The 22,715-nt window shown below is 50.8% G+C and overlaps 2 protein-coding genes across 3 annotated transcripts in view; one reads left to right on the top strand and one right to left on the bottom strand.

The window, feature by feature from the left end:
* Acsf2 (acyl-CoA synthetase family member 2) overlaps window positions 1–22,715 on the top strand; it is a 35,579-nt gene that overhangs the window by 11,808 nt on the left and 1,056 nt on the right. For both annotated transcript variants that reach the window (XM_036195711.1, XM_036195710.1), the window contains exons 2-15: window positions 9,241–9,436; window positions 9,771–9,899; window positions 10,132–10,185; window positions 10,625–10,743; window positions 10,864–11,029; window positions 11,578–11,673; window positions 11,851–12,008; window positions 12,242–12,333; window positions 12,825–12,901; window positions 18,961–19,068; window positions 20,154–20,305; window positions 21,673–21,814; window positions 22,294–22,404; window positions 22,564–22,632. In XM_036195711.1, coding sequence (XP_036051604.1) covers window positions 9,241–9,436; window positions 9,771–9,899; window positions 10,132–10,185; window positions 10,625–10,743; window positions 10,864–11,029; window positions 11,578–11,673; window positions 11,851–12,008; window positions 12,242–12,333; window positions 12,825–12,901; window positions 18,961–19,068; window positions 20,154–20,305; window positions 21,673–21,814; window positions 22,294–22,404; window positions 22,564–22,632 — 1,669 coding nt within the window. The remainder of the gene's footprint in view (window positions 1–9,240; window positions 9,437–9,770; window positions 9,900–10,131; window positions 10,186–10,624; window positions 10,744–10,863; window positions 11,030–11,577; window positions 11,674–11,850; window positions 12,009–12,241; window positions 12,334–12,824; window positions 12,902–18,960; window positions 19,069–20,153; window positions 20,306–21,672; window positions 21,815–22,293; window positions 22,405–22,563; window positions 22,633–22,715) is intronic.
* Chad (chondroadherin) lies at window positions 13,092–17,051 on the bottom strand. The gene is made up of 4 exons (XM_036195712.1): window positions 16,111–17,051; window positions 14,217–14,380; window positions 13,838–13,983; window positions 13,092–13,610 (listed from the first exon to the last, which is right to left on the bottom strand). Exons 1-3 carry the CDS (start codon window positions 16,879–16,881, stop codon window positions 13,842–13,844), a joined length of 1,077 nt encoding a protein of 358 aa, XP_036051605.1. The 5' UTR covers window positions 16,882–17,051; the 3' UTR covers window positions 13,092–13,610; window positions 13,838–13,841.

Genomic DNA, 22,715 nt, shown 5'->3' with positions numbered 1-22,715 from the left:
TCCCTCACGCTCTGGAGGTGCTAGGATAACAGACAAGCACAACCATGTTTAGTATCTGTGGTATCCAGGGCTTTGTGCCTGTTTGAAAGCATTCTACCAGCTGAGTTATACCCCCCAGCCCTGTTTATTTATTTTTAATTGGCGGATGGTGAAGACAGAGTCTGTAGCTCAATCTGTCTTGGAACTTACCATGATGACCAGGCTGTACTTGAACTTGGGATAATCCCCTGACTCTGCCTCCCAAGTACTGATTGGAGAGCACCATCATGCCCAGTTTCCCCAGCCCTGTTTAATTTTGTCTGGAGACAGGTCTCACTAAATTGCACAGGCTGTGTGTAGTGTGTTGGTACACCTACAGCTTGGGAGGAGGCAGAAGGATCATGAGTTTGTGACCAGCCTGGACCACACAGGAGCTTAAAGTCATCCTTAATTTCATAGAAATACCAAGAAAGGGAGAGAGGGAAAGATGGAAGGAGGAAGGGAGGAAGGGAGGAAGGGATGGATGGACAAGTGCAGATGCTGGTCTTGAACTTCCAGCTCTTCTGCCTCGGGCTCCCAAATAATTGGGATTGTTAGGACAAAAGCTATGTTCACCCATCTACCCCAATACTCTAAATTGAGACAAGATTTAGTCAATGTGGCCGTCTTTGGGACACAGGTCACATGTGCAAACACACACACACACACACACACACACACTGCTCCATTAGCGTAACCTCTCTTCCTTGGAAACTCTTGTCTGTGGTTTGTCCTGCTTCAGGCCATGTTATTTTTGGAATTGTAGGTGACTGCAAATTTAGAAGGATGAATACCTTTATACCTTCAACTTTAAAGAGAGGTAAGATAGTTATCTCTGCTTTTTAGGTAGACACTTCTGTAGGCTGCAAAGTCAGACAGTTGCAAAATGGAGGCAGAGGTGCCAGGCTTTCTTGTGGGCTGAAGTCAATAGTTTTTAGCAAAGGCAACTTCTAAATACCTCTTACAAGATTGTAGGTGTGAGCCACCCACCACTCTCTACACTCTGCCGGCCACTGCCTCCCTGCCTCCCTGCCTCCCTGCCTCCCTGCCTCCCTGCCTCCCTCCCTTCCTCCCTTCCCTCCCTTTTCTTTCTGGGAAATCAAACCCCATCCTCTCTGCAAGAACATTAAACACTCTTAACCCCTGAGACATCTCTTCAACACCCCTTTTTATTTTATTTTAATTTGCCTTTATTTTAATGTTGTGTGTTTTGAGGTGGGGTCTTGCTGTATAGCTCAGGATGGCCTCAGACTCTTGATCTTGCCTCGCCTTCCGAGAACTGGAATTACAACCTCACCATGCCTGGGTGGACACTTATTTATTTGTTTATTTTTGTGGTCCTGGGGATCAACCTAGGGCTTTGTCCACATGCTAGGTCAATGCTTTACCACAGAGTTAAACCTAGTCTTTTCTTGTTTGTTTGTTTCTTGAGTCCAGGTTGGACTATGAACCCCAGGCTGTCCCTGAACTCACTTTGTAACCCAGGCTGGCTTGTAGCTCTTTCTAGGCAGTGAGTGATGTTCATTACAGGTTTTTTTATGGCAGAGTCTCTTGTATACCAGGCTGGCCTCAAATTTGCTGTGTGGTTGAGGATGATCTTGACCTCCTGGCTTCTACCTCCTTAGTACTGGGGTTGCAGGCAGGCACCACCACACCCGGCTAGATTTTGGTGACTTCTGAATTACATTGTTTGAAGGGTTTTCTGAGGAACTTTGTTTCCTTAAGCCTTTTTGACAAATGAGGACCACAGAAGGTGGCTCCATAGGCTACAAAAAAAAAAAAAAAAAAAAAAAAAAAAGTCTATGGCACCTTACTCCATTAGATCGAAAGAGAATTAGACTCATTTTTCTGCTAATACGTTTATAATAACTTTGTTGTGAGAATCTTTGAGAGCAGTCTACAGCAGTTTCATGCATGGATTCTGCTGCTTTACCATTCTTTCTTTCTTTCTTTCTTTCTTTCTTTCTTTCTTTCTTTCTTTCTTTCTTTCTTTCTTTCTTTCTTTCTTTCTTCTTCTTCTTCTTCTTCTTCTTCTTCTTCTTCTTCTTCTTCTTCTTCTTCTTCTTCTTCTTCTTCTTCTTCTTCTTCTTCTTCTTCTTTTTGAGATAGGGTTTCTCTGTGTAGCCTAAGCTGTCCTGGAACTCACTCTGTAGCCCAGGCTGGTCACAGAGATCCTTGCCTCTGCCTCCCAAGTGCTGGGATTAAAGGCGTGAGCCACCACCGCCTGGTTGCTTTACCATTTTTATTCCAAATATCTCTACAAAAACATGGATATTTTCTCTATGTAGGCAATCTACACTATACATTTTGTTAATTGTGCTGAAAAATCTCAACTTCCAGCAGGGGAGAGATTTCAGCCATACTCCTGGATGTCAGGGTTCTCTTTCCTTCCCATGATCCTTTGTTTTCCCAGTCTTCCTAGCCCGATTCACTCCCTTCCACCTCCTGTGTACTAGGACTAAGACATGCCACCACACCTGATTCTGATATCTTTTATTTAGTTTTTTTTTTTTTTTTTATGGCTCATTCAACTTATCTGGTTCCAGCATTAGGTCCTTTCCTGTCCTTCCTTTATGAAGTTACCGGCAGCAATTCACTCTTGACCTTTTTCTACTGGTGGTGGGCATTTGGGCAGTTTCCATATTGGAGATGGCACAAATATTCCAACCTGGCTCATGGATGTGTGTGGTCCTGTCTCAGCTTGGGCTGTCAATCTTCAGAGAAGGGGTTGACAAGCCTAGTAGCTCTGTCCCAAGGTGCCTGTCAAACTCAAATTTAGGTGTATCTCGAGGCCAGTGGGTAAATCCAGTGAGTCACTAAAGAGGACTTTAAGGAAACATAGCATCCAGAGAAGGCAGTACAGGCTGTGTCCTTAACCACAGCCAAAGCCTTTCATCCACATAGCAAATCATAGCAAATTGATTACTTCGCAAGCACTCTCCCCTCCTTCCGGTTCTGGGGAGCTAACTGTGGACTTTATGAAGGTCAGGCAAGTGCTCTGCAATAAGCCACAGCCGGGCCTTATGTAATTATTGTAATACTTACTGTATCAGTATTTTTTCCTTTTTTTATATTTTTATTTAATTTTATTTTATGTGTTTAGATATTTTGCCTGCATGTATGTCTGCATTATCAGAGGCCAGAAGAAAGTATTAGATGCCTTGGACTGGAGTTACAGACAGACAGTTGTCAGCCATTGTGTCAAGGCTGGGAATTGAACCCGGGAACTGTGGAAGAGCAGTCAGTGCTCTTAGCCATTGAGACATCTCTCCAGCTTTTTTTTTTTTTTTTTTTCCAAGACAGGGTTTCTCTGTATAGCTTTGTGCTTTTCCTGGAACTTGCTTTGTAGACCAGTCTGGCCTTGAACTCACAAAGATCTGCCTGCCTCTGTCTCCCAAGTGTTGGGATTAAAGGTGTGTGCCACCACCGCCCGGCTCAAATACTTTTTTGAAGAGCTGATTTTTTGTTTGTTTGTTTGAGAAAGGGTTTCACTATGTAGGCCAGGCTGGCACTGAATTCACAACAATCCTCCTGCCTCAGCTTCCTCCCAAGTGCTAGGATTCCAGGCATGCATCATCATTTCCAGCCTTTTCAAGTGTTTTCTGTCTGTGGTTGGTTGGTTCTTCAGTGAAGAAACCAAGGACACAGAGGGCTAGCTGTATCTTTCCTGAAGGCATGCACCACATCATGGAGTCTGGGCCCACATGTCCCATGTTCAGACCCCAGCCAGGTTGACCTACATCTTGCCCAGACATGGCAGTCCTGTTTGGGCCAAGCTCCAAGAGCATTCCTCCAAGATCTCAGAGCAGGGAAATTCCTTCAAGCTCTGACTCTTTCCCTCCCTCCCTCTCCTTCCTTCCCTCCTTCCTCCTTCCCTCCTTTCTTCCTTCCCTCCCTCCCTCCCTCTTCCCCTCCCTCCCTCCTTCCTCCTTCCCTCCTTCCTCCCCTCTCTCCCTCCCTCCCTTCCTTCCTGTACAAGGCCTTGCACATGCTAGGTGAGTGCTGTACTGACAAACTATACTCCCATGCCTCTTGCCAAACTTTCTTCCTCCTCCTCTTCTCCTCCTCTTCCTTTTCCTCCTCCTTCTTCTCCCTCTCACCTTCCCCCCTCCCTCTCCTCCTCCTCCTCCTTTTCCTCTTCTTCCTTCTCCTCCTCCTCCTTCTTTTTCTTTTTTAATAAATGAGACAGGATCTCATGAAGTCCAGGCTGGCCTCAAACTCCCAGTTTAGCCTAGGATGACCCTGACTAGGATGGTCCTCTACAGCCACCAGATCTTGTTTCGGTGACTTCTGGTGAGCAAACCCTGGGCTTTATGCATGTTAGGCAAGTACTCTACCCACAGAGCCACAGCCTTAGCCTCATCCCTGAACCATCTCAACAACTTGTTTTTGTGTCTAGAACAGCATAAAACTGAGTAGAGTGGCAGGCTGTGTAAAGGAGACAGGCTGTGTAAACAGAGGGAGCACTAACCAAAGTAAAAACAAAGAACAAGAGCACAGTGTGCATTTTAAATCGGCTTTCCTTGTAAAGTTGGACAGAGGCAGAGCTATGGAAAAGAACTGATCAGTTAACACCCGGTTACTTGACGTTACCCCACCTCCACCCCCAAAGCCTTATGCATGAAAGCTCTCTACTACAGAATTCCACGCCTGTCCCAAAGGTCACCCAGTGTGTGTGTGTGTGTGTGTGTGTGTGTGTGTGTGTGTGTGTGTGTGTTCATTAAGTCAGAGGGGGCATGCACACTCAAACAGACCTGTGTAGGAAATAAAGCTGTTATCTCATTTTTCTGGCTTTTTAATTTTTCAGGTAAATAGTTGAGTTTTATTTGATAGCTGGAGGCTCTAGACAGATTGACTTCGTTTTGGTTTTTAGTCTCATTTGCCAGATCTCCTGTAATTTGTTGTGGGGGTGTGGGGTGGGGTGGGGTGGGGTGTGGTGGTGTACATGCATGTCGAGGGAGGACAGAGGTCAGTTTGAGTGCCTTAAATCCTTTCCATCTTGTTTATTCATGGTGTGTGTGTGTGTGTGTGTGTGTGTGTGTGTGTGAGAGAGAGAGAGAGAGAGGACACAGCTTGTGGGAGTCAGTTCTCTTCTCCATGCGAACTCCAGGGATCCAGGTTACTGGTTGAGCAGCAAGAGGCTGAGCCTTCTCCTCTCTCTCTCACCGAATGTGAGGCTCATGGCAGCTTTGGGTGGCCTGGCTGACTCCTGTCCCCCAGTGCTGAGTCGACATCAGCTACAGTGCCAGCTTTTCACCTGGGTGCTGAGGACCCAAGTCCAGGTCCTCATTTCTGTGTGACAAGGACTTTGTCGGCAGAGCTGTTCCAGTCTCCCGCCATTTTTACTGAGCAGTGTGACCACTTGTTTTGAGTCTTTGGGGTGCTATATTCCTACAGTGGTTAGGTCATGTGGTGAGTCTCTGTTTCACTTGCGGGAGAACTGCCCTCTATTTCCCACAGTGGAGCCTTTTCACACTCTCATCAGCAATGGACGAGGGTTCCAGTTTCTGCACATCATCATGACACTTTGGATCACTTACTCAGGGTTTTGTTTTGTTTTGTTTTGTTTTTGTTTTTAAGGTTTATTTATTTATTATGTATACACTGAGTGTTCAGCTTGCAGGCCAGAAGAGGGCACCAGATCTCTCATTGTAGATGGTTGTGAGCCACCATGTGGTTGCTGGGAATTGAACTCAGGACCTCTGGAAGAACAGCCAGTGCTCTTAACCTCTCAGCCATCTCTCCAACCCTGGTTGTTTTGTTGTTTTTGTTTGTTTGTTTATTTGTTTTAAACCTTCTACTTTCTCAGTAAAAATGAATCATACCTCATAATAATTGTGTATGTACACACACACACACACATTCATATGTGCAAGGATGCACATTTTTGTGCTGGAGGTGTGTGCATGAGCATGTATGTGGAGGCCAGATGACCTCCGGTATCATTCCTCCTCAGCTCTGTCAGCTTTGGTTTTGAAGTCAGGCTTTCATTGGCTTGCTGCTCTCTGGCTGCCCAGTGAACCTAAGAATCGTTTAGTTGCTCCGCGGTGGTGGCCCACACCTTTAATCCCAGCACTCAGGAGGCAGAACCAGGCAGATCTCTGTGAGTTCGAGGCCAGCCTGGTCTATAGAGCAAGAGCCAGGACAGGCTCCAAAACTACACAGAGAAACCCTGTCTCAGAAAAAAACAAAAAACAAAAAACAAAACAACAACAACAACAACAACAAATTGTCTTGTCTCTACCTCCTCAGGGTTAGGATTACAAGTATATACCATGGAGCTCTGCTTTTTGCTTGGGTTTTTTTTTTTTTTTTTTTCCAAAACAGAGTTTCTCTGTGTAACAGCTCTGGCTTTCCTTGAACTCACTCTGAAGACCAGGCTGGCCTTGAACTCATAGAGATCCTCTTTCCTCTGCCTCTCAAGTGCTGGGATTAAAGTCGTGGGCCCCCACTGGAGCACCCAGCTTTTTACATAGGTTCTAAGGATCGAACTGGGGTCTTCACGCTTGTGTAGTAAACAGTTTCCTGACTGGATTATCTCCAAAGCCCCTCAGAGAGTGTAGTAGTTTTAATTTGCATGTTGTATATTTATTGGAAAGAAGTGTATGCAGCTGCTTTTTTGTTTTTGTTTTTTCTTTTATTCAGTGTTGAGAATTGAGCCCAGGGCCTCACGTACCTCAGGAAAATGGTCTTCCACTAAGCTGCGGCCCTAGGCCCTTTGTCCATGTTCAGTGGGTTGTTTGCTGGGGTGTTTTGTAGGGTCTAGATACTTGGGCTGCACATGAATACATGTATTACCAACATGGAGACATGAAGAGAGTGTTGTTTTTTCTTTAACTTCCTTGTTCTCAGCTTCTCTTAGGAAAACAGATCTGGACTCTCTAAGGGCACCTTTTGGTGAGGTTGGGCTTTGTCTCTTGTTCCCTCACAGAACTTGCCTGGCATCAGGCCTGGCCACAGAGGGCTTTGGGTTTTGCAATCCCCAATTGAAGCTGCATAGTTACTTTAGTTTTGGAGAGAGACTGATCGGCTTTGCTGGCCCTTCTCCAGCTCTTTCCGCATTAAGAAACTCGAATGTAGCAGCTCCCCTTTGGCCCAGGTGTTCAGGGTGTGTGCAGAGAAGTAAAATGCTCAGGCCTTTGAAGTGACTAAATGGCTGGGGTGGTTCCTATGTTTATGAGCAAATTATACTGGTATGAGTTTCTATAACTCTTTTTAAAAAAAAAAAACATTTTATTTATTATTTTATGTTTTGATTCTTAAGTTTTGTGTGTTTTTGCTTGCTTGTATATCTACGGACCACATGTATGCAATGCCTGTGGAGGCTAGAAGAGGGCGTGTCTTAGGGTTTCTACTGCTGTGAACAACACCATGACCACAGCAACCCTTAGGAAAACATTTAATTGGGGTGACTCGCTTACAGTTCAGAGGTTCAGTACACTATTATCATGGTGGGACATGGTAGCATGGAGGCAAGGTAGCGTATAGGCAGACATGGTGCTGGAGAAGGAGCTGAGAGTTCTACATCTTGATCCACAGAAAACAGGAAGTGACCTGAACACTGAGCATAGTTTAAGGATAGGAGTCCTCAAAACCCTCCCCCACAGTGGCACACTTCCTCCAACAAGGCCACATGCCCTAATCATGCCTCTCCCTTTGGGGGCCATTTTCTTTCAGACCACCACACCCTGGAACTGGAGATACAGACAGTTGAGAGCTGCTTTGTGGGCTCTGGGAATTGAACCGGAACTTCTGAAGGGGCAGCCAGGTGCTTTTAACTGCTGAACCTTCTCTCCAGCCCTGAGTTCCTAGAACTCTTAACTCTTGGGAGAAACTGCTAGCTCCCCCTTAATACTGCGCTACCCTCCAGTGTCGCTTGGTCGAAGTATGGAAAAAAGTAACATGGAGGTTAGATACTCTCTGATGATCGGACTTGGGATGAAGGCAAAGGGCGGGCAGAGCAGGCCCGACAGTAACATGCGACACTTGCACTGGTTTCCGTCCCCAGCTTAGCTGTTCCCATCCTTTTTGACCCTTGACATCTTTGCACATCAGCCTCCTCCTTACCTTGAGAATGGGTGATAGTAATTCTCACCCGGACTTCATGGTTGGGGCTAGCCTGGCACTCACAGGTAGCTCAGACCGGTCTTCTCTCAGCAGACTTCCAGGTGCTGGGATTACAGGTGTGTGCCAGAGAAACCTGTTTCCTGAGGGTGATGGAAGGAGATGGAGTCTCTGTTCCAGGGACAGTCTGTCTTGGCTGACGTAGGACATCTTTACTGGGGCACCAGCTCCTCTTTGCCCGTTGCCCTGTGGTGCTTGGGGTCACCGTGGGGTCCAAGTGCTGCTACCCTTTGCCGGATACAATAACCTCAGCTTTGCCACAGCATCTGAAAGTGGAAGCCTGGAGGCACTGCCTGGGGAGTGTGGGACTCTTCTTTTCTGGGCACACAGCCCTTTACTCAGACCTTTCAGCCGTCTTTCCTGGTGCCATTACCTGGTTCTTAAACCCCTCGCCTATTCTCTTTGAACTTCTGACCCAGAAGAGATAAACTGGCCCATTGAAGAGCCAAGAAACCCAAGGCATCAATCGGTTCCTAGTTCTGGGTCCCACCATGAGCATCAAGGGTTCCCCAGGAAGAACCACAGTGACTATCACCCTCCAGGAGGCAGGAGCTGGGGATGCAGGCGCCATAGCGTTTCGTGATATCTGCCTGTCTTTGCATCAGGTTCCCCAGGCACCCCTGGTCACCTCATCATTTCCAGGAAGGTGCAGGAGGCTCTTGCCCCAGCTGAAGATAGCCTTGTCCCCATCCTGCTGCTTGCAAGTTAGGCTTGAGGTTAGGAAAAGAGAGCCAGTGAGGACAGTTAAGTATACAAGATCTGGAGAGCGCTTGAGGATGTAGTTCAGTGTCCAGCAGAGAATGAAACTGGATGTGCTAGTGCATGCCTGTAACCCAGCACACAGGAGGTGGAGGCAGAGGTTCAAGGTTATCCTCTGCTAAATCATAGTGAATTTGAGGCCAGCCTGGGATACATTAGACCTTATTTAAAAAAAAAAAAAAAAAAAAAAAAAAAAAAGCTCTAGAGAAAACCTATTGGTCCTCAATATACCAACATATCGTAAACAACTGGGTTGCTAATTAGCTAGGTGTGCCAGAGTGTTGGTGCCACGGAGACCCAGCCTAGCACCAGTCCAGTCCATGGCTCCTCTCTCCACAGCTCTGGAATGGTGAATTGCACCAATCCCTTGCCCATTGGAGGCCTCAGTTACATTCAGGGCCACACCAACTCCCATCTCGTCTACATGACTGTGGGTGAGTGCCTGGATGCCACAGCACAGAAGTTCCCCAACAGAGAGGCTTTGGTTATCCTCCATGAAAACATCAGGCTGAACTTTGCACAGCTCAAGGAGGAGGTAAGTAATGACCTTGAACCTTCCAAGAGCAGCCGCTGGTCCCTAGCTGTTACAGTTGAATGGAGTGTTCCTGAGAGTGGGCGCATGCAGTGTGCTGGGAACTCCTACTGTGGCATTAGGAGACAGAGGCAGAAGTGATCTAGCTGTTTCTTGACCCAGTGGTTCCTGAAATATTTGTTTGCTGTTGACTCCTTACCTTCACTGTGTTGAGTCCGCTGAGGCCTGGCAATCTGTTTGTTCCTAGTGACTCCTGGGCTAAGAGAGAGAGAGTAGGAGTCAGGGGTCCTTCCTGCTTGCCCCTACCTCACCTGTTTTCCCCATCTGTTCATACCAGGTGGACAAAGCTGCTTCTGGTCTCCTGAGCATTGGCCTCCGCAGGGGTGACCGGCTGGGCATGTGGGGGCCCAATTCCTATGCATGGGTGCTTATTCAGTTGGCCACTGCCCAGGCAGGCATCATCCTGGTGAGAAGGGGTTTACCTGGCACTACTGGGTATGTGGAGGGATACTCAGGGGGAGCCTCTTAGACACAGAACCAAACCCGTGTCTGTCTGGCTTCCGGCTTGGTAGTGCTTTTACCCAAGGTTCTCCAAAGAGCCCTGGCAGAGTAAGATGCTGCCTTGCCCTTTCTGACAGGAGCAGTGAGAGAGTGGAACATCTGCCCAGGAAACTGACATATACTCTCTGTTCCCCCAGGTGTCTGTGAACCCAGCCTACCAGGCCTCAGAACTGGAGTATGTCCTAAGAAAGGTACCACTTGCCCCTGGTGGGGAGGGGAGTTTCTCATGATGTTTTATAGAGGCCGATGGGATGAGAAAGGACATGCTCAGTGGATAACATTACAGAGTGTCCTCTCCTCAGGCTTCGTATGGTTGGGAGGAAGTCTTGGCTCCACAGAGTGGGTATGGATCAGCCATAAGGCTGATGTGGGTTTTAGGGGTGGGGTGTGTGTGTCAGGGTTTTTTTTTTTTTTTTTTTTTTGTGTGTGTGTGTGTGTGTGTGTGTGTGTGTGTATTTGTGTGTTTTAGAGTAGAGTGCACCTTAATGCATTGGAGGCTGTGTGTGTGTTGCTACATGGGTAATGTCTGGATAGCTATTCAGGTATAGGAGAAAGAGATAAGACATTACTGATAGCCCCTAAGTCTGGGCTTCCTGCTGATCACAGGTAGGGGGACTTCTTCTCCCATAGGTAGGCTGCAAAGCCATTGTGTTCCCTGAGCAATTCAAAACCCAGCAATATTACAACATTCTGAAGCAGATCTGTCCTGAGCTAGATAGGGCCCAACCAGGGGCCCTGAAGAGTGAGAGGTGGGTATGTCCTGAGTTTGTGGGATATCAAGTGACCTCTCAGACTCCTACTTCCTACTCAAGGTTGGAGCTGATGTCTTCCTGGGCCGTCTTCTAGCCACATGCCTCTCTGTCTCCCAGGCTCCCAGATCTGACCACAGTCATCTCAGTGGATACCCCTTTGCCAGGGACCCTGCTGCTGGATGACGTGGTGGCAGTCGGTAGCAAGGAGCAGAATCTGGCCCAGCTGCGGTACCACCAGCAATTCTTGTCCTGTTACGACCCCATCAACATCCAGTTTACCTCGGTAGGACAGCGGTCTCCAGTCCCAAGCCTAGAGGAACCCTGTGCCTTGCCCATGTGGGATGGCGAGATGGGAGAGAAGGTCAGGAGAGCAACACTCTCTCCTGATTCTGGCCTCCAGCCCTCCTCTCTGCCTCATAAAATCATCAACTGGTGTTTTTGTTACATGCCCCTTCTGGGTCCTGTTGCTTCCAGCCCAGAGCAGATTTACCGGAGTCACCAGGGCTCGGAGAGGTGGAGCTCATGGAGCCTATCAAGGGGAATGAGGCTCAGAGAGGGAATTTCTCCAAACCCATGGAGCTAGTTAGTGGCAGATCCTCTGAGCCACCTTATATGACATGTAAACTGGACAAAGACAGCCATGTTGTATTCTCTTTTGCATTCCTGTACCCTAGCTTCGGGACCTGCACGGTCAGAGGAGGGGATGGATTCAGGACAACCATATCCTCTCCACTCTTACGACTCTTAGCCCCCAGCTCCTCGGAGCGGTGGTCACATATGGGACGGGAACATTGACAAAAAGGCCAAGCTGTCACTTGCTTATCTTCTTAGGGGACTACTGGCAGCCCCAAGGGGGCCACTCTTTCCCACCACAACATTGTAAACAACTCCAACCTGATAGGCCAGCGGCTAAAGATACACACGAAGGTGAGATGATTGGCATGGGCCCTGGTGAGGTTTAAGATTGGGATGGGCCCTGGTGAGGTTTATATAGGCTACAGGGAGCAAGCGCAGCGGGGCAGAGTGGGACAGCTTGCCGGGCTCCCCCTGCTGGCTGGAAGAACCGACTCCATGATAGACCCAGCCTCCTGTCTTCATCTCCAGACTGCAGAAGAGTTGAGGTTGGTCCTGCCCAGCCCCCTGTACCACTGCCTGGGCTCCGTGGGGGGCACCATGGTGTCTATGATGTATGGTGTCACTCTCCTTCTGTCTTCTCCGAGCTTCAACGGCAAGAAGGCGCTAGAAGCCATCAGCAAAGAGAAGTGGGCATTGGTGGATGAGCCTCCTGTGGGCTAATGAGACCCTCCAAATCCTCACTCCTGGACCCCTTTCTGAGATCCTTCCTTCCTTCAGCCAGGAGACCTGGGATGGGGGGTGGGGCTAGAGGACCAGGTCCCACTTTGAGCTTCTTCCTGTTCACTGAGAGTTCATGGCGGGGAGGGAAGGGGGTCCCCTCTCACTTCTAAACCTAATCTTGAGACCTTCCTTTGTGCAGAGGCACCCTCCTGTATGGCACCCCCACAATGTTTGTGGATATTCTGAATCAGCCGGACTTCTCCAGTTATGACTTCTCATCTATACGTGGAGGTGAGGTGCAGTGTGGTCAGAGGAACCAAGGCTTGAGGCAGGTCAGCTTCCCTGACGCTGGTGAAGCCGGTTTCTTATGTAGAAGGCAGAAAGGGACACCATAGAAAGACAGCCGAGAGGTAGGTAATTCCCAAGTGTCCCTGGATCTGGGCCAACCTCAGCTTTTATGTGGTGAGCCGTAGGTAAAAGGGGTCTAGTGGACTAAAGAATGGGGACATGTGTTAGCTTCTCTTATTTTTCTGTGATACTGAGGATTGATTTGAACCAGGGGCCTCCTGCATGCCGGGCAAGTGTTCTGTAACAGAACTGTATCCCCAGCCCTTTACTGAGTGTTTTTGAGACAAGATCTCACGAAGCTGCCCGAGCTGGCCTTGAACTCACTCTGTATCCCAGTCAGACTTTGAACTTGCAATTCTCCTGCCTCAGCCTCCCAAGTAGCTGGTATTACAGGCCTACACCACCAATCCCATCATCCTCTCTTCCTGATTCAGGTGTGATTGCTGGCTCCCCAGCACCCCCGGAGTTGGTCCGAGCCATCATCAACAAGATGAACATGAAGGAACTGGTGGTGAGTGGTTGTCAGAGCCTGGGTATGTCTGGAGTAGGCCAGGCCTGTAGTGAGTAGGGACTGACAAGCCAGACCAGAAGCCCCAAGGTGAACCTCCGGGTTGTTCTCCGCTTCCTGGAGCAGAGGTGAGGCAAAACTGTGAGCTTATTAACTAACGCCTGGTGAGGTGTAGGGAAAAGTGAGAGGGGAGTGAATGTTATACACACATAAAATTATGTTTATAGAAATCTGGGGCAGAAATGCAGCATGGGAGGAGGTGCAGCCAAGCACTGTATCCTGTTAGCACGTCCTGGCAGGCAGGGACTGGGGACATGGGCTTGAAATCCCCTGGCAATGAGGGTGGGACAAGGGCCTGATGTTTGTTTCCAAATGGCAGGGGAGGAAGGAACTGGGGAAGGTGGTTTTAGGGTGTGGCCATCCCAGTGACCACTGCATTTTGGTTCTGATAGACGCAGGGTAGGGAGATCTGCACTGACTTCCCTGAGAGGAGCCATGCACAGTGCCTGGGGAGAGGCTCTGTGTCTTCCCTTGGACCCCAGTAGGTGGAGCTGGATGGTAACAGAGTCCAGTGCTCCCTGCCAGGATGTGTCTAGGTGTGGGCAGCTCTGTGCATCGGCGGCAGAGGCTGTGGGAGAAGGTGTGGATGGGGGAGGGGGAGTCAGTAGTCACTCCAGCAGAAGACAGTCACCAGGACTGGCTGAGACGGGACCTGCAGTGAAGGAAGGATGGCTGTTAGGTCTTCAGTCACCCAGATGGCATCAGAGAGAATGGTGGAAACCCTAAGCCAAGCCCCTGAAGGGGGAGACACAGTTCTCCCCTCCTTTTCTTATAAGGCAGAGGGTCTGATCACCCCTCCAGAGATGGCATCATGGGAGACAGCAGCACCCTGGCTAGAATCTCCAAAGGCAGACGGTGGCCTCCCTGCCCGGCCCCCACCTGTTTAATGGCGGCCGGCTTTCTTGGACCTCTTGGTGGGGGATTTGCAGCTGCGGAGGGCGTCTGTGTCACGAATCCGCTGACCCTTGAACTTGGCTGGTGAGGAGCAGGTGGCATCTGGTCGAGAAGTCTTGGCTTCCAGCCACCTGCAGTGACAGAGAGTTGTTGGACTTGGGGAAGCTGGGCGGGGATGGTTGGGGAAGGGACCGTGGCCAGGACTTAGCCCTAGAAAAATCTGGAACTTTGACAAGTGAGAAAACTGAGCCCATCGGCCCCAGACCCACTAGGTAGCCAACTAGGATGTGTGTCCAGGCTGTCCTACCACAGGGCCTTCATGCGAAGGAGAAACGGGGGATATGTGGAGGAGGACTATGCTCACCGCCGAAGGCCACGGAGCTGGCAGGTGCATTTCCATGGGTTGTTGGTGAGAGTGAGGGTCTCCAGGTTATCGAAGGGGAAGGTAGAGGGCAATTGGTTTAGGCGATTGTTCTCCAGATGGACGTGTTTCAGTGTGGTCACACCCAGGAAGGCACCATCTGAGATCTGGGAGGTATGGAAGGCAAGGGTGAGAGAGTCTCACCTCCAGTCCAGGCTCTCTTTTCTCAGAGGCCGGAGGCCTGGACACAAGCAGCCTGTTGAGGACTGCGATTTTCCAAGAAGAATGACCAAGTTGTCTAGATGATGTAATCCATAACACCCTTTGGAGATGGAAGGTGTCCTTTCCAATATGTAAATGGAAAATGTTCAGGCCTTTGGCCAGGATCACCTAGCCAGTAAACAGTAGCTGTAGGGCCACGCCCTGCCCCCCACCTCCCAAGGCAGCACCCTCCCTGCACAAACACTGGGTCTGGGGAGCAGCCAGAGCTTGGCTCGGAGAGCCCAGGCTGGCACACAGTGAACCTGGTTAGTGTTTGGTGGGATGGGCAGTGAGCCCAGGCTCCCCACATCCCCAGGGTCCCAGGATTTCCCCCAGTACTGTCCTCATTGCTCCTTTGCCCTCTGCCAGATGCTATTTGTGGAGCCACCTTGGTGGGGACTTTGGCCAGGATGGATGGCTCCAGAGGAAATGTATTGGCGCCCTCATCTGAGCCCTGGTGCCACAGTTCCTGTCTGGGATCCCCATTTCAAATTATTCTACTGCCCACCCCTCTGGCACTAGGGTGGTCTGCCTTCAGCTAGAGTGAGGCCAGGATGAAGAAGACCCACCCAAACAGAAGGCTCTATCTACCCAGACAAGGTTGACCTCTGCTCAGGTTAGCTTCTGCCCTGAGTTCCCTGTCTGTGACCTCTCTCACAGCCCAGGTTGAGATGTGACATTCTCTAGTAACAAAACTGTCCTCTACCTTGTTCTGGTCCCTACCCAAACCTCCTGGCTGAAACTGTGTGCCAAGGGGGTGATTTTCTAGTTCCAAGAAAAGGAGTTTGCTCCTACATAGCCCCACCTGGCTAGACTGATCATCCCAGGGGGGGATGAGAAGGGAACAGAGGTCTAATGACCAGGGAAGACAAAAGTCAACACACTGTCTGTGGGACAGTGAGACAGTTAGTCTATTCTGTGAGGAGACACTTTGGGGGGTGCGCCGAGGATCACATGTGTTTCTTCACGGGCCCCATGAGCACTAAGCCTGCACCTTGGTGGAGCCTTTGGTCTATTTTCCTACTCAGTTGAAATGGGTTGCAGTAAAATTGGGTGTGTTTGGACCCACAGAGGGGATGTGGCATCCATCAGGATCTCTGGGGGTATGGAAGAAGTCCCGTAAAGGCATCCCCCCACTCATCCTCCAGCCCCTCATTTTACCTTAGCACACTGGCCAGCCCCACCAGAAACAGGGACTCTTTGTGAGTCTGAGTCACTCAGCCTCTCTGTAAGGTGCCTCAGTAGACAAACCTTCCTTTATGGGATGGCAGGCTTAGAGGAGACTGGGAAAACGGCAGAGGAGGGGTGGAGAGCTGGCCAGAAGAGATGCCTGCTGCTCAGTGTGGGATTTGGGGGCAGACGCCTCCCCAGAGGCCATTTGTGAGACCAGAACAGCCCATCTCTTATAAGGAGGAGTCCCGAGAGAGCATTACTGAGAAGCATAGTGACCAGGTGAGGGAGAGAGGGATGGGAGTGTGTGTGTCGGGGGGTGATGTGTCAAAGTCTGAGAGAGAGGTGGCAGGGCTCCTTGCTTTGGTGATAATAAGGTGGGGGGGGGGGTTGCAAGGAGTCCAGGAGGAGAGAGTAGGCTGGCCTCCCAGCAGAGCCAGGAGAACTCTGTAGCCAGGGCACTCACCTTCTCCAGGTTGGTGTTGTCTAGCCAGAGGGTCTCCAGGTATCTGCCGAAGGACTGGAAGGCATTGTCTGGGATGCTCTTCAGAGGGTTGTGGGACAGCTTCAGCTCCTCCACCACCCGAAGTTTGCTCAGGGCAGCCGAGGGATAGCTAGACAGCTGGTTCTTGTCCAGGTGGAACTTGGCGAGGTTCTCCACATCATCCAGGGCTCCAGGCTGCAGGGAACTGAGGGCGTTTTCCGACAGGTAGAGCCAACGCAGGTCCTTGGCACCCTGGAAGGCTCCAGCTCGCAGCTCTCGGATTTTGTTATTGTTGAGCTGCAAGATGAAGAGGTTGACCAGAGGGGAGATCAGCCCCCGGGGCAGCTCCGAAACCTTGTTGTGGTCTAGATAGAGGTAAGTGAGTTCAGTCAGGTCATCGAAGGCTCCAGCTCGCAGCACCCGGATGTCATTATGGGACAGGTACAGGTAGATGAGCTGTTTCAGGCCTCGGAAGGCACCAGCGGCCACCTCGCGGATGTTGCAATGTTGCAGGTGCAGCGAGACCAGGTTCGGCATGGTCCGAAACGAGTTGGCAGCCAGCACTGGGAAGTTGTTTCGCTGGAGGTTGAGCAGTTTGGTTGTCTCTGACACCTTGGGGATCTTCTGCAGCCCCACCTTGTCACAGATGACATGCTGCAGGTCGCCATGGCAGTGGCAGTTCTGGGGGCAGGCGGCCAGCGCCGGCAGGAGGATGGCCAAGAAGCTCAGACTGAGTAAGAGCATGCCGGCCATGGCCGGGGACGCCTGGAGTCAGGGCTGGGGTCTGCGGCGGTGGGGCGCTGGCAGCGGCAAGTCCTAGATTCTTGGGTCTCTCGGCCCATTTATAGGGCAGCCCTGACCGCAGCTGGCAGCGGAGCCAGCTACTACGTGGAGCATCGAAGCCACTGATTTAACCCCCTCCCGCCCAGAAATGCGCCCCCTGTCCTCGATGGCTAGGGGCTCTTTCCACAGCAGGAGATCATGCCTAGTGTTGGGGACCCTTTCCCTGGGCCCCAGCCCCTTGCTTTCTGCTCGCAAACTCTATGCTTCACCTCTCCCTATCCTCCTGTACCTGGACCCCCACACTTTTGGTGGGGCAATAGATGTGTTGAGGACCTCTGAATTTCCACTGGGCAGAGGGAGGCGTTCCCAGAACTTATTTATTTGCTCAAGTTTGAGACTCTACGTCCCCCCTCCCCCATATAGCCTTGGCAGACAGGTCACCCTGGACTCAGGGAGGGAGGAAGTGGGGCCCGACAGCCGGATGCGTCTCGCCGCGGTCTGCCAGCCAGCCAGCGGTGCTTTAATGGATGGGGCTGTTGTGCCCTGCAGGCGAAGCGTGAGAGCACCTCTGTGGATTGGGCTCCCGCTTCTGGGTAGACCCTCCTCAGTTCACCCCGAGGAGATGATGCTGGTCAATGATGCTGGTTGACAATGGTGCGCTTGCCTCTGCCCCTTCTCCGTGTCACCAGGCCTGTAGGAGCCCGGGTTGTGGGCTTTCCCGTGACCCCTCTCTCTTAGTTCTGGGCTTCCTAGTCTGTCCTTTGCACTCACCGGTCCCCTTTTCTAGGGCTGAAGGCTAAACAGAAAAGTGGGAATTGGTGTGTGTGTGCGGAGTGAACCACAGGCCACTGAACAAGCACGGTTGCACATTCCCCTCCTTAATCACCCCAAATATCCCCATTTCTGGATCCTCCCCTCCCCCGTGGTTAGGACCCACCCCTAAGGGGGTCACATAGTGGCGGCCTAGTGGCGCCAATGTGTACTTGGCAGAGGCCAGACCTGGGCAATGACCCCAGGACTGTATGAGCTGGTGGGAGGTGGGACGCTGGCCGACAAACCTGGGCCAGATGCTGGGTTGTGGGCAGCCCCGCCCTAGTGGAACCCGCTTCTGTTCACTTGCCAGCCACACTGTCTGGAGTCCTGTGGGGAAGGCTGGGTGAGCAGGCAGGTTATAGTTTTGGCCCAGGGCGAGCTCTGGATTACCTGGCAAGAGGTGCTGTCTGTTTTGGGAGGTGGTAGAGGAACCGTACCCCAACTGTGCCAGAACCACACCACCTGATACACAGGAATGGAGGCCACCAACAGAGACCTGCTAAAGTATAAAGTATCTAGACCTCAAGACACCCAATGCATAGTTATGGAGTTTGGTCTCCAGGCCTGTTCTTCCCTAAGCCCCTCTGACCCCTTGCCTCTAGAATACAGGGTGTGTGGGTCATTCTTGGCCTAGAATATTCTTTGATGGTATTTAGGCTGGCTGCTAGTTTTTCTGTTGCACAGGATGTTCTTACCACTGGAGGTGCCATAGGCCTTTTAAATTCTACTCAGGCTATATATTTGTTTTAATGAAAATAAATGCATAGGAAAGTCTCCAGAACTTTCGGAGCACCCATCCTAAGACTAGGCGATTGTCCCAAGTTGGAGGAGAGTTTTGTCTGTGGGTCTGTACTGCTCCCAGCTAGATCAAGCAAAGCAGGCTGGCTTTCTCATCAAGTTTATGGGGCCTTTGGCTAGGAAGAGAGGGACAGAGGATGTTGTGGCCTGAAATCGAGAAGATAGAACTGAATCAACCTGGAGATGGGAGAAAAGAGGTATGGGTACTACTGATGCCAGAAGCCACCGGCGCCACTGGGGAATGACAGAACCCTGGCCGTCAGAGACTGGCTTCTGTTCTTCAGTTTGTTCCCCCGAAGAGATCTGCACTTCTGGCAGATCCTGACCTCTCGATCCTGTCCCCTCACCCCGATCTCACTATTCAGCTCCCCAGGGTAAGCCATCTCAGCCCTCCCCTCTCACGCAGTTCCCTCCAAGCAGTCTTTCTGGCCCCTCTAGGTTGTTTATGGAACCACAGAGAACAGTCCCGTGACCTTCATGAACTACCCAGAGGACACCCTGGAACAGAAGGCTGAAAGTGTGGGCAGAATTATGCCTCATACGGAGGTGAGCCCCGACCGATGCCCTCAGAGCCCACCTCACACCACTTGAGGACAGTTGGGGCTTTCCGTCAGGCATCCAAACATCTCACTCAAATATAGAGGGCCCCAGCAACGGGGGCTTGCTGGACCTGGCCCGGCTTTGTGGGCTGAAGCAAGGAAGGGGGAGAGCTGGGGCAGCTGCCCTGAGCAGCTGCCAGCTGAACCTCTCCTCAGCCACCCTTCCTGTCTGAGGTGTGTTTTTGCCAAGCCCACTGTCTGTCTTGGGGCAGCTAGACCAGTCTCAAAAACGAGCCAGACCAGAGATTTTTTTTTTTTTTCCTTACACAGCTCTGACTTCCCTTGGGCCCTGCCTCTTGCTCTTTTGTCTGAGCATAAACTCTTCTTTTCCCAAGCTGTTTGTCCCCTGAAGGCCCCTTATGCTTCAAAGGCTCCAGGACACTCCCCAGTCTCAGACTTCTAGCTATGACTCCTCTGGCTCCAATCATGTAGCTTTATTCGGATATTACTGAGTTTCTATGCCCCTTTGGGATGCACACTGGGCACTGTCGGAGAGACCTTTTTCTCCCATCCCCGAAGTGCAGACATGGAAGCGGCCAGACCCAGTTTTCCTTGGCACATTGGCTGGGGCTCATTGTCTACTAAGATTTCGGGTTCTCTCTCTCCTGATCACATGACACAGCAATCCCATCATCTTTGCTTTCTTTGTTGCCTTGTGGGAAGTGAGGGAGACAATGATCTTCCCTTCTACGTGGCTCATAATTCAGCATCTGACCTGGCACTCTCAGGCCTCCTTCAAGGCTGCTCACTACCCAGCCCTGTCCCCTCTTGCATGAAAATACTGCGAGAGCAGGAATTTAAAAGGCGTGTGGCACCCCCTCCACACACACATACCCTCCCCATGGTTCAGGCCCAGTGTGGGTCTCTTCATGCTGATGGGTCTATTCTTCCTGTTCCTTTCCCTGGACTGGAATGAGTATAGCCAACAGCTTCATTTCTGGGAGTGTGGGGGGAAAGAAAGGAAAGCTCCCCCCCCCCCCAGGAAAGCAAGAGAGTGGGAGGCTCAAACTGGAAACTGACCTGCTGTCTCAGGCCCAGATTGTGAACATGGCAACAGGGGAGCTGACCAAGCTGAACACGCCAGGGGAGCTGTACATCCGAGGCTACTGCGTCATGCAGGGCTACTGGGGCGAGCCACAGAAGACCTTTGAGTCGGTCGGACAAGACAAGTGGTATCGGACAGGGTGAGATGGAGAGATGATGTGGACGCTGGCTACCAAGTAGGGCTGGGGTTCGGAGGCTGAGCTAGGAAACTAAGCTAGCACACGGAGGCCACGGGCCCCTCTTGTCCTAGAGACTTGGTTTCTAAAATTTGTCTGGGGACAGATAGTGGTAGAGCTCTTGGATGCTATGTGTGAGGCTACAGATTCAGTCCCCAGCATTGTGGGAATGTGGGGGGTGGGGACAAAACAAAACACCTCCAAGGCTTGCTGGAGATGTATCTTAGTTTCCAGTGTCCTCTTCTAGTACAGTGAAGTACTGGGCTCAGTCTTCAGCACCACGTGAACTAGCACGGTGCACACACCTGTAACCCTGGCACTTACTTGGTAGAGGGCAGGGTCATCTTTAGCGACATAGTGAGTTGAGAGCCAACCTGAGCTACATGAGACCTTGTGCCCAATAATGGAAAAAAGAATGGGTTGTGGATGCAGTTCAGTGGGTAGAGTGCTTGTCTAGCATGCACACAGCCCTGGGCGCTTGGGTGGTGGAAGCAAGTATTAGAAGTTCAAGGTTACTCTCACATGACCCTGTCTCAAAACAAGCAACAAAGAAATTTCCCTAGGTAAAAATGTGTGTCATGGGGGTGAACCCACTTCCCGCAGTGATGAGGCATCAGGACATCACACTACACTTGCACCCAGAGCTCTTAATTGTTGAGCCATCTCTCCAGTTCCTAGATTTCTCTTCCTTCCTTCCCGCCTTTCTTTCTCCCTGTCTTTCTTTTTTCCTGAAGCTAAGGCCTGAACCCAGGGCCTTGCGGGGCAAGCGCTCTCCCGCTGAGCTAACCCCCCACCCGTGTGTTCGTCATGTATTAGATCCGCACATTCGCTGTCCACACCTGCTATGCGCCAGTGCTGTTCCCAACCTGATGGATGTGGGAAGCAAGATGAGAAGGGGCCTGCTTCTTCCCACGTGTCTGGTGGAAGAAGACAGATCATTTCAGACATCAAATAAGTCAAATGGGGTCACAGGAGAGGAAGTGGCGGAGAAAGAGGATTTTCTTAGACCAGGGTCAGAAAAGGCCTCTGGAAACATTTGAGCGGAGACCTAAATGATTCAAAAAGAAGCCATCCATAGGGACAAGCTGATCTACAAATAAGAAGACAAAGAGAATGGGATGGGTGCTGTACTGATTTTCCCCCCTTCTTCCAGCGTAGCCTATAGGTTCCAAAGATGTTTTTTTGTTCCTGCTGGGACTCCTAGAATCTAGAGCAATGGGGGACACATAGTAGATGCTCAATAAATGTTTTGTGACTGAGTGAACAAGTGAGCTAGTGGACTAGCACCATAAAGCCGAGGTGAGATGCCGCTCCCGGGTTTCTTCTTACAGAGACATCGCCACGATGGATGAACAAGGCTTCTGCAAGATCGTAGGCCGCTCCAAGGACATGATCATCCGGGGTGGTGAGAACATCTACCCCGCAGAGCTGGAGGACTTCTTCCACAAACACCCACAGGTGCAGGAAGTGCAGGTGAGGCCCCGTGAATCCGGTGGTATCCCAGGATTAGCTGGTGAACAGGAAGTCGTTTGCCTTAGGCTCCTGTTGCTGTGATGAAACACCTCTTGAGGAGGAAAGGGTTTATTTTGTCTTAACTTATTGTAGTTCATCATCAAAGGGAAGTTGGAGTTGGGATTCAAGACAGGAACCCAGAAGCAGGAACTGAAGGGGACCTGCTTACTGACTTGCTCCTCCCAGCTGAATCAGCCTGCTTACTTATAACACCTAGGACCACTAGCCTAGGGATGGCCCCACCCACGGTGGGCTGTCTCCTCCCACATCAATCATCAGTCAAGAAAACGCAACATAGGCTTTCCCAGAGGCCAGCCTGGTGGGGGCTTTTTCCTACTTGAGGTCCTCTCTTTCCAAATGACTTTAGCCTGTGTCAAGTTGACATTAAAAATGAGCCAGCCCAGGGTCGCAGTCTGGTATTTGTCTTTGGCCTTGGATAGGTGGTGGGGGTGAAGGACGAGCGGATGGGAGAGGAAATCTGTGCTTGCATCCGGCTGAAGAGTGGGGAGACCACCACAGAGGAGGAGATCAAAGCTTTCTGCAAAGGGAAGGTGGGACCCCCAACCACCCTCACTCACTCACCTACCTCTGCCTGTCTGTCATCCCTGGTGTGTGTGTGGAGGGGGGATGTTGCCTAATGGACCCAACTCCACAGCCAAGGGAGTGCTCTGACCTTGGCCAGCCTCACACTTTCTCTCCCTGGTCTGCAGATCTCCCACTTTAAGATTCCCAGATACATCGTGTTTGTTGACAGCTATCCGCTCACTATCTCAGGAAAGGTGTGTAAGGTGGAGGGGACTGGAGAGGGGCAGGGCAGTGTGGGGTCTGGCGGGCCTGGTTGCAGAAGGCTGAGTGGTCCTCC

This window comes from Onychomys torridus, chromosome 8, assembly GCF_903995425.1.
Source record: "Onychomys torridus chromosome 8, mOncTor1.1, whole genome shotgun sequence".
NCBI classification, from domain to species: domain Eukaryota; kingdom Metazoa; phylum Chordata; class Mammalia; order Rodentia; family Cricetidae; genus Onychomys; species Onychomys torridus.
Note: the sequence above shows the minus strand (reverse complement) of the source record. Positions and strands in the feature narration are given on the sequence as shown.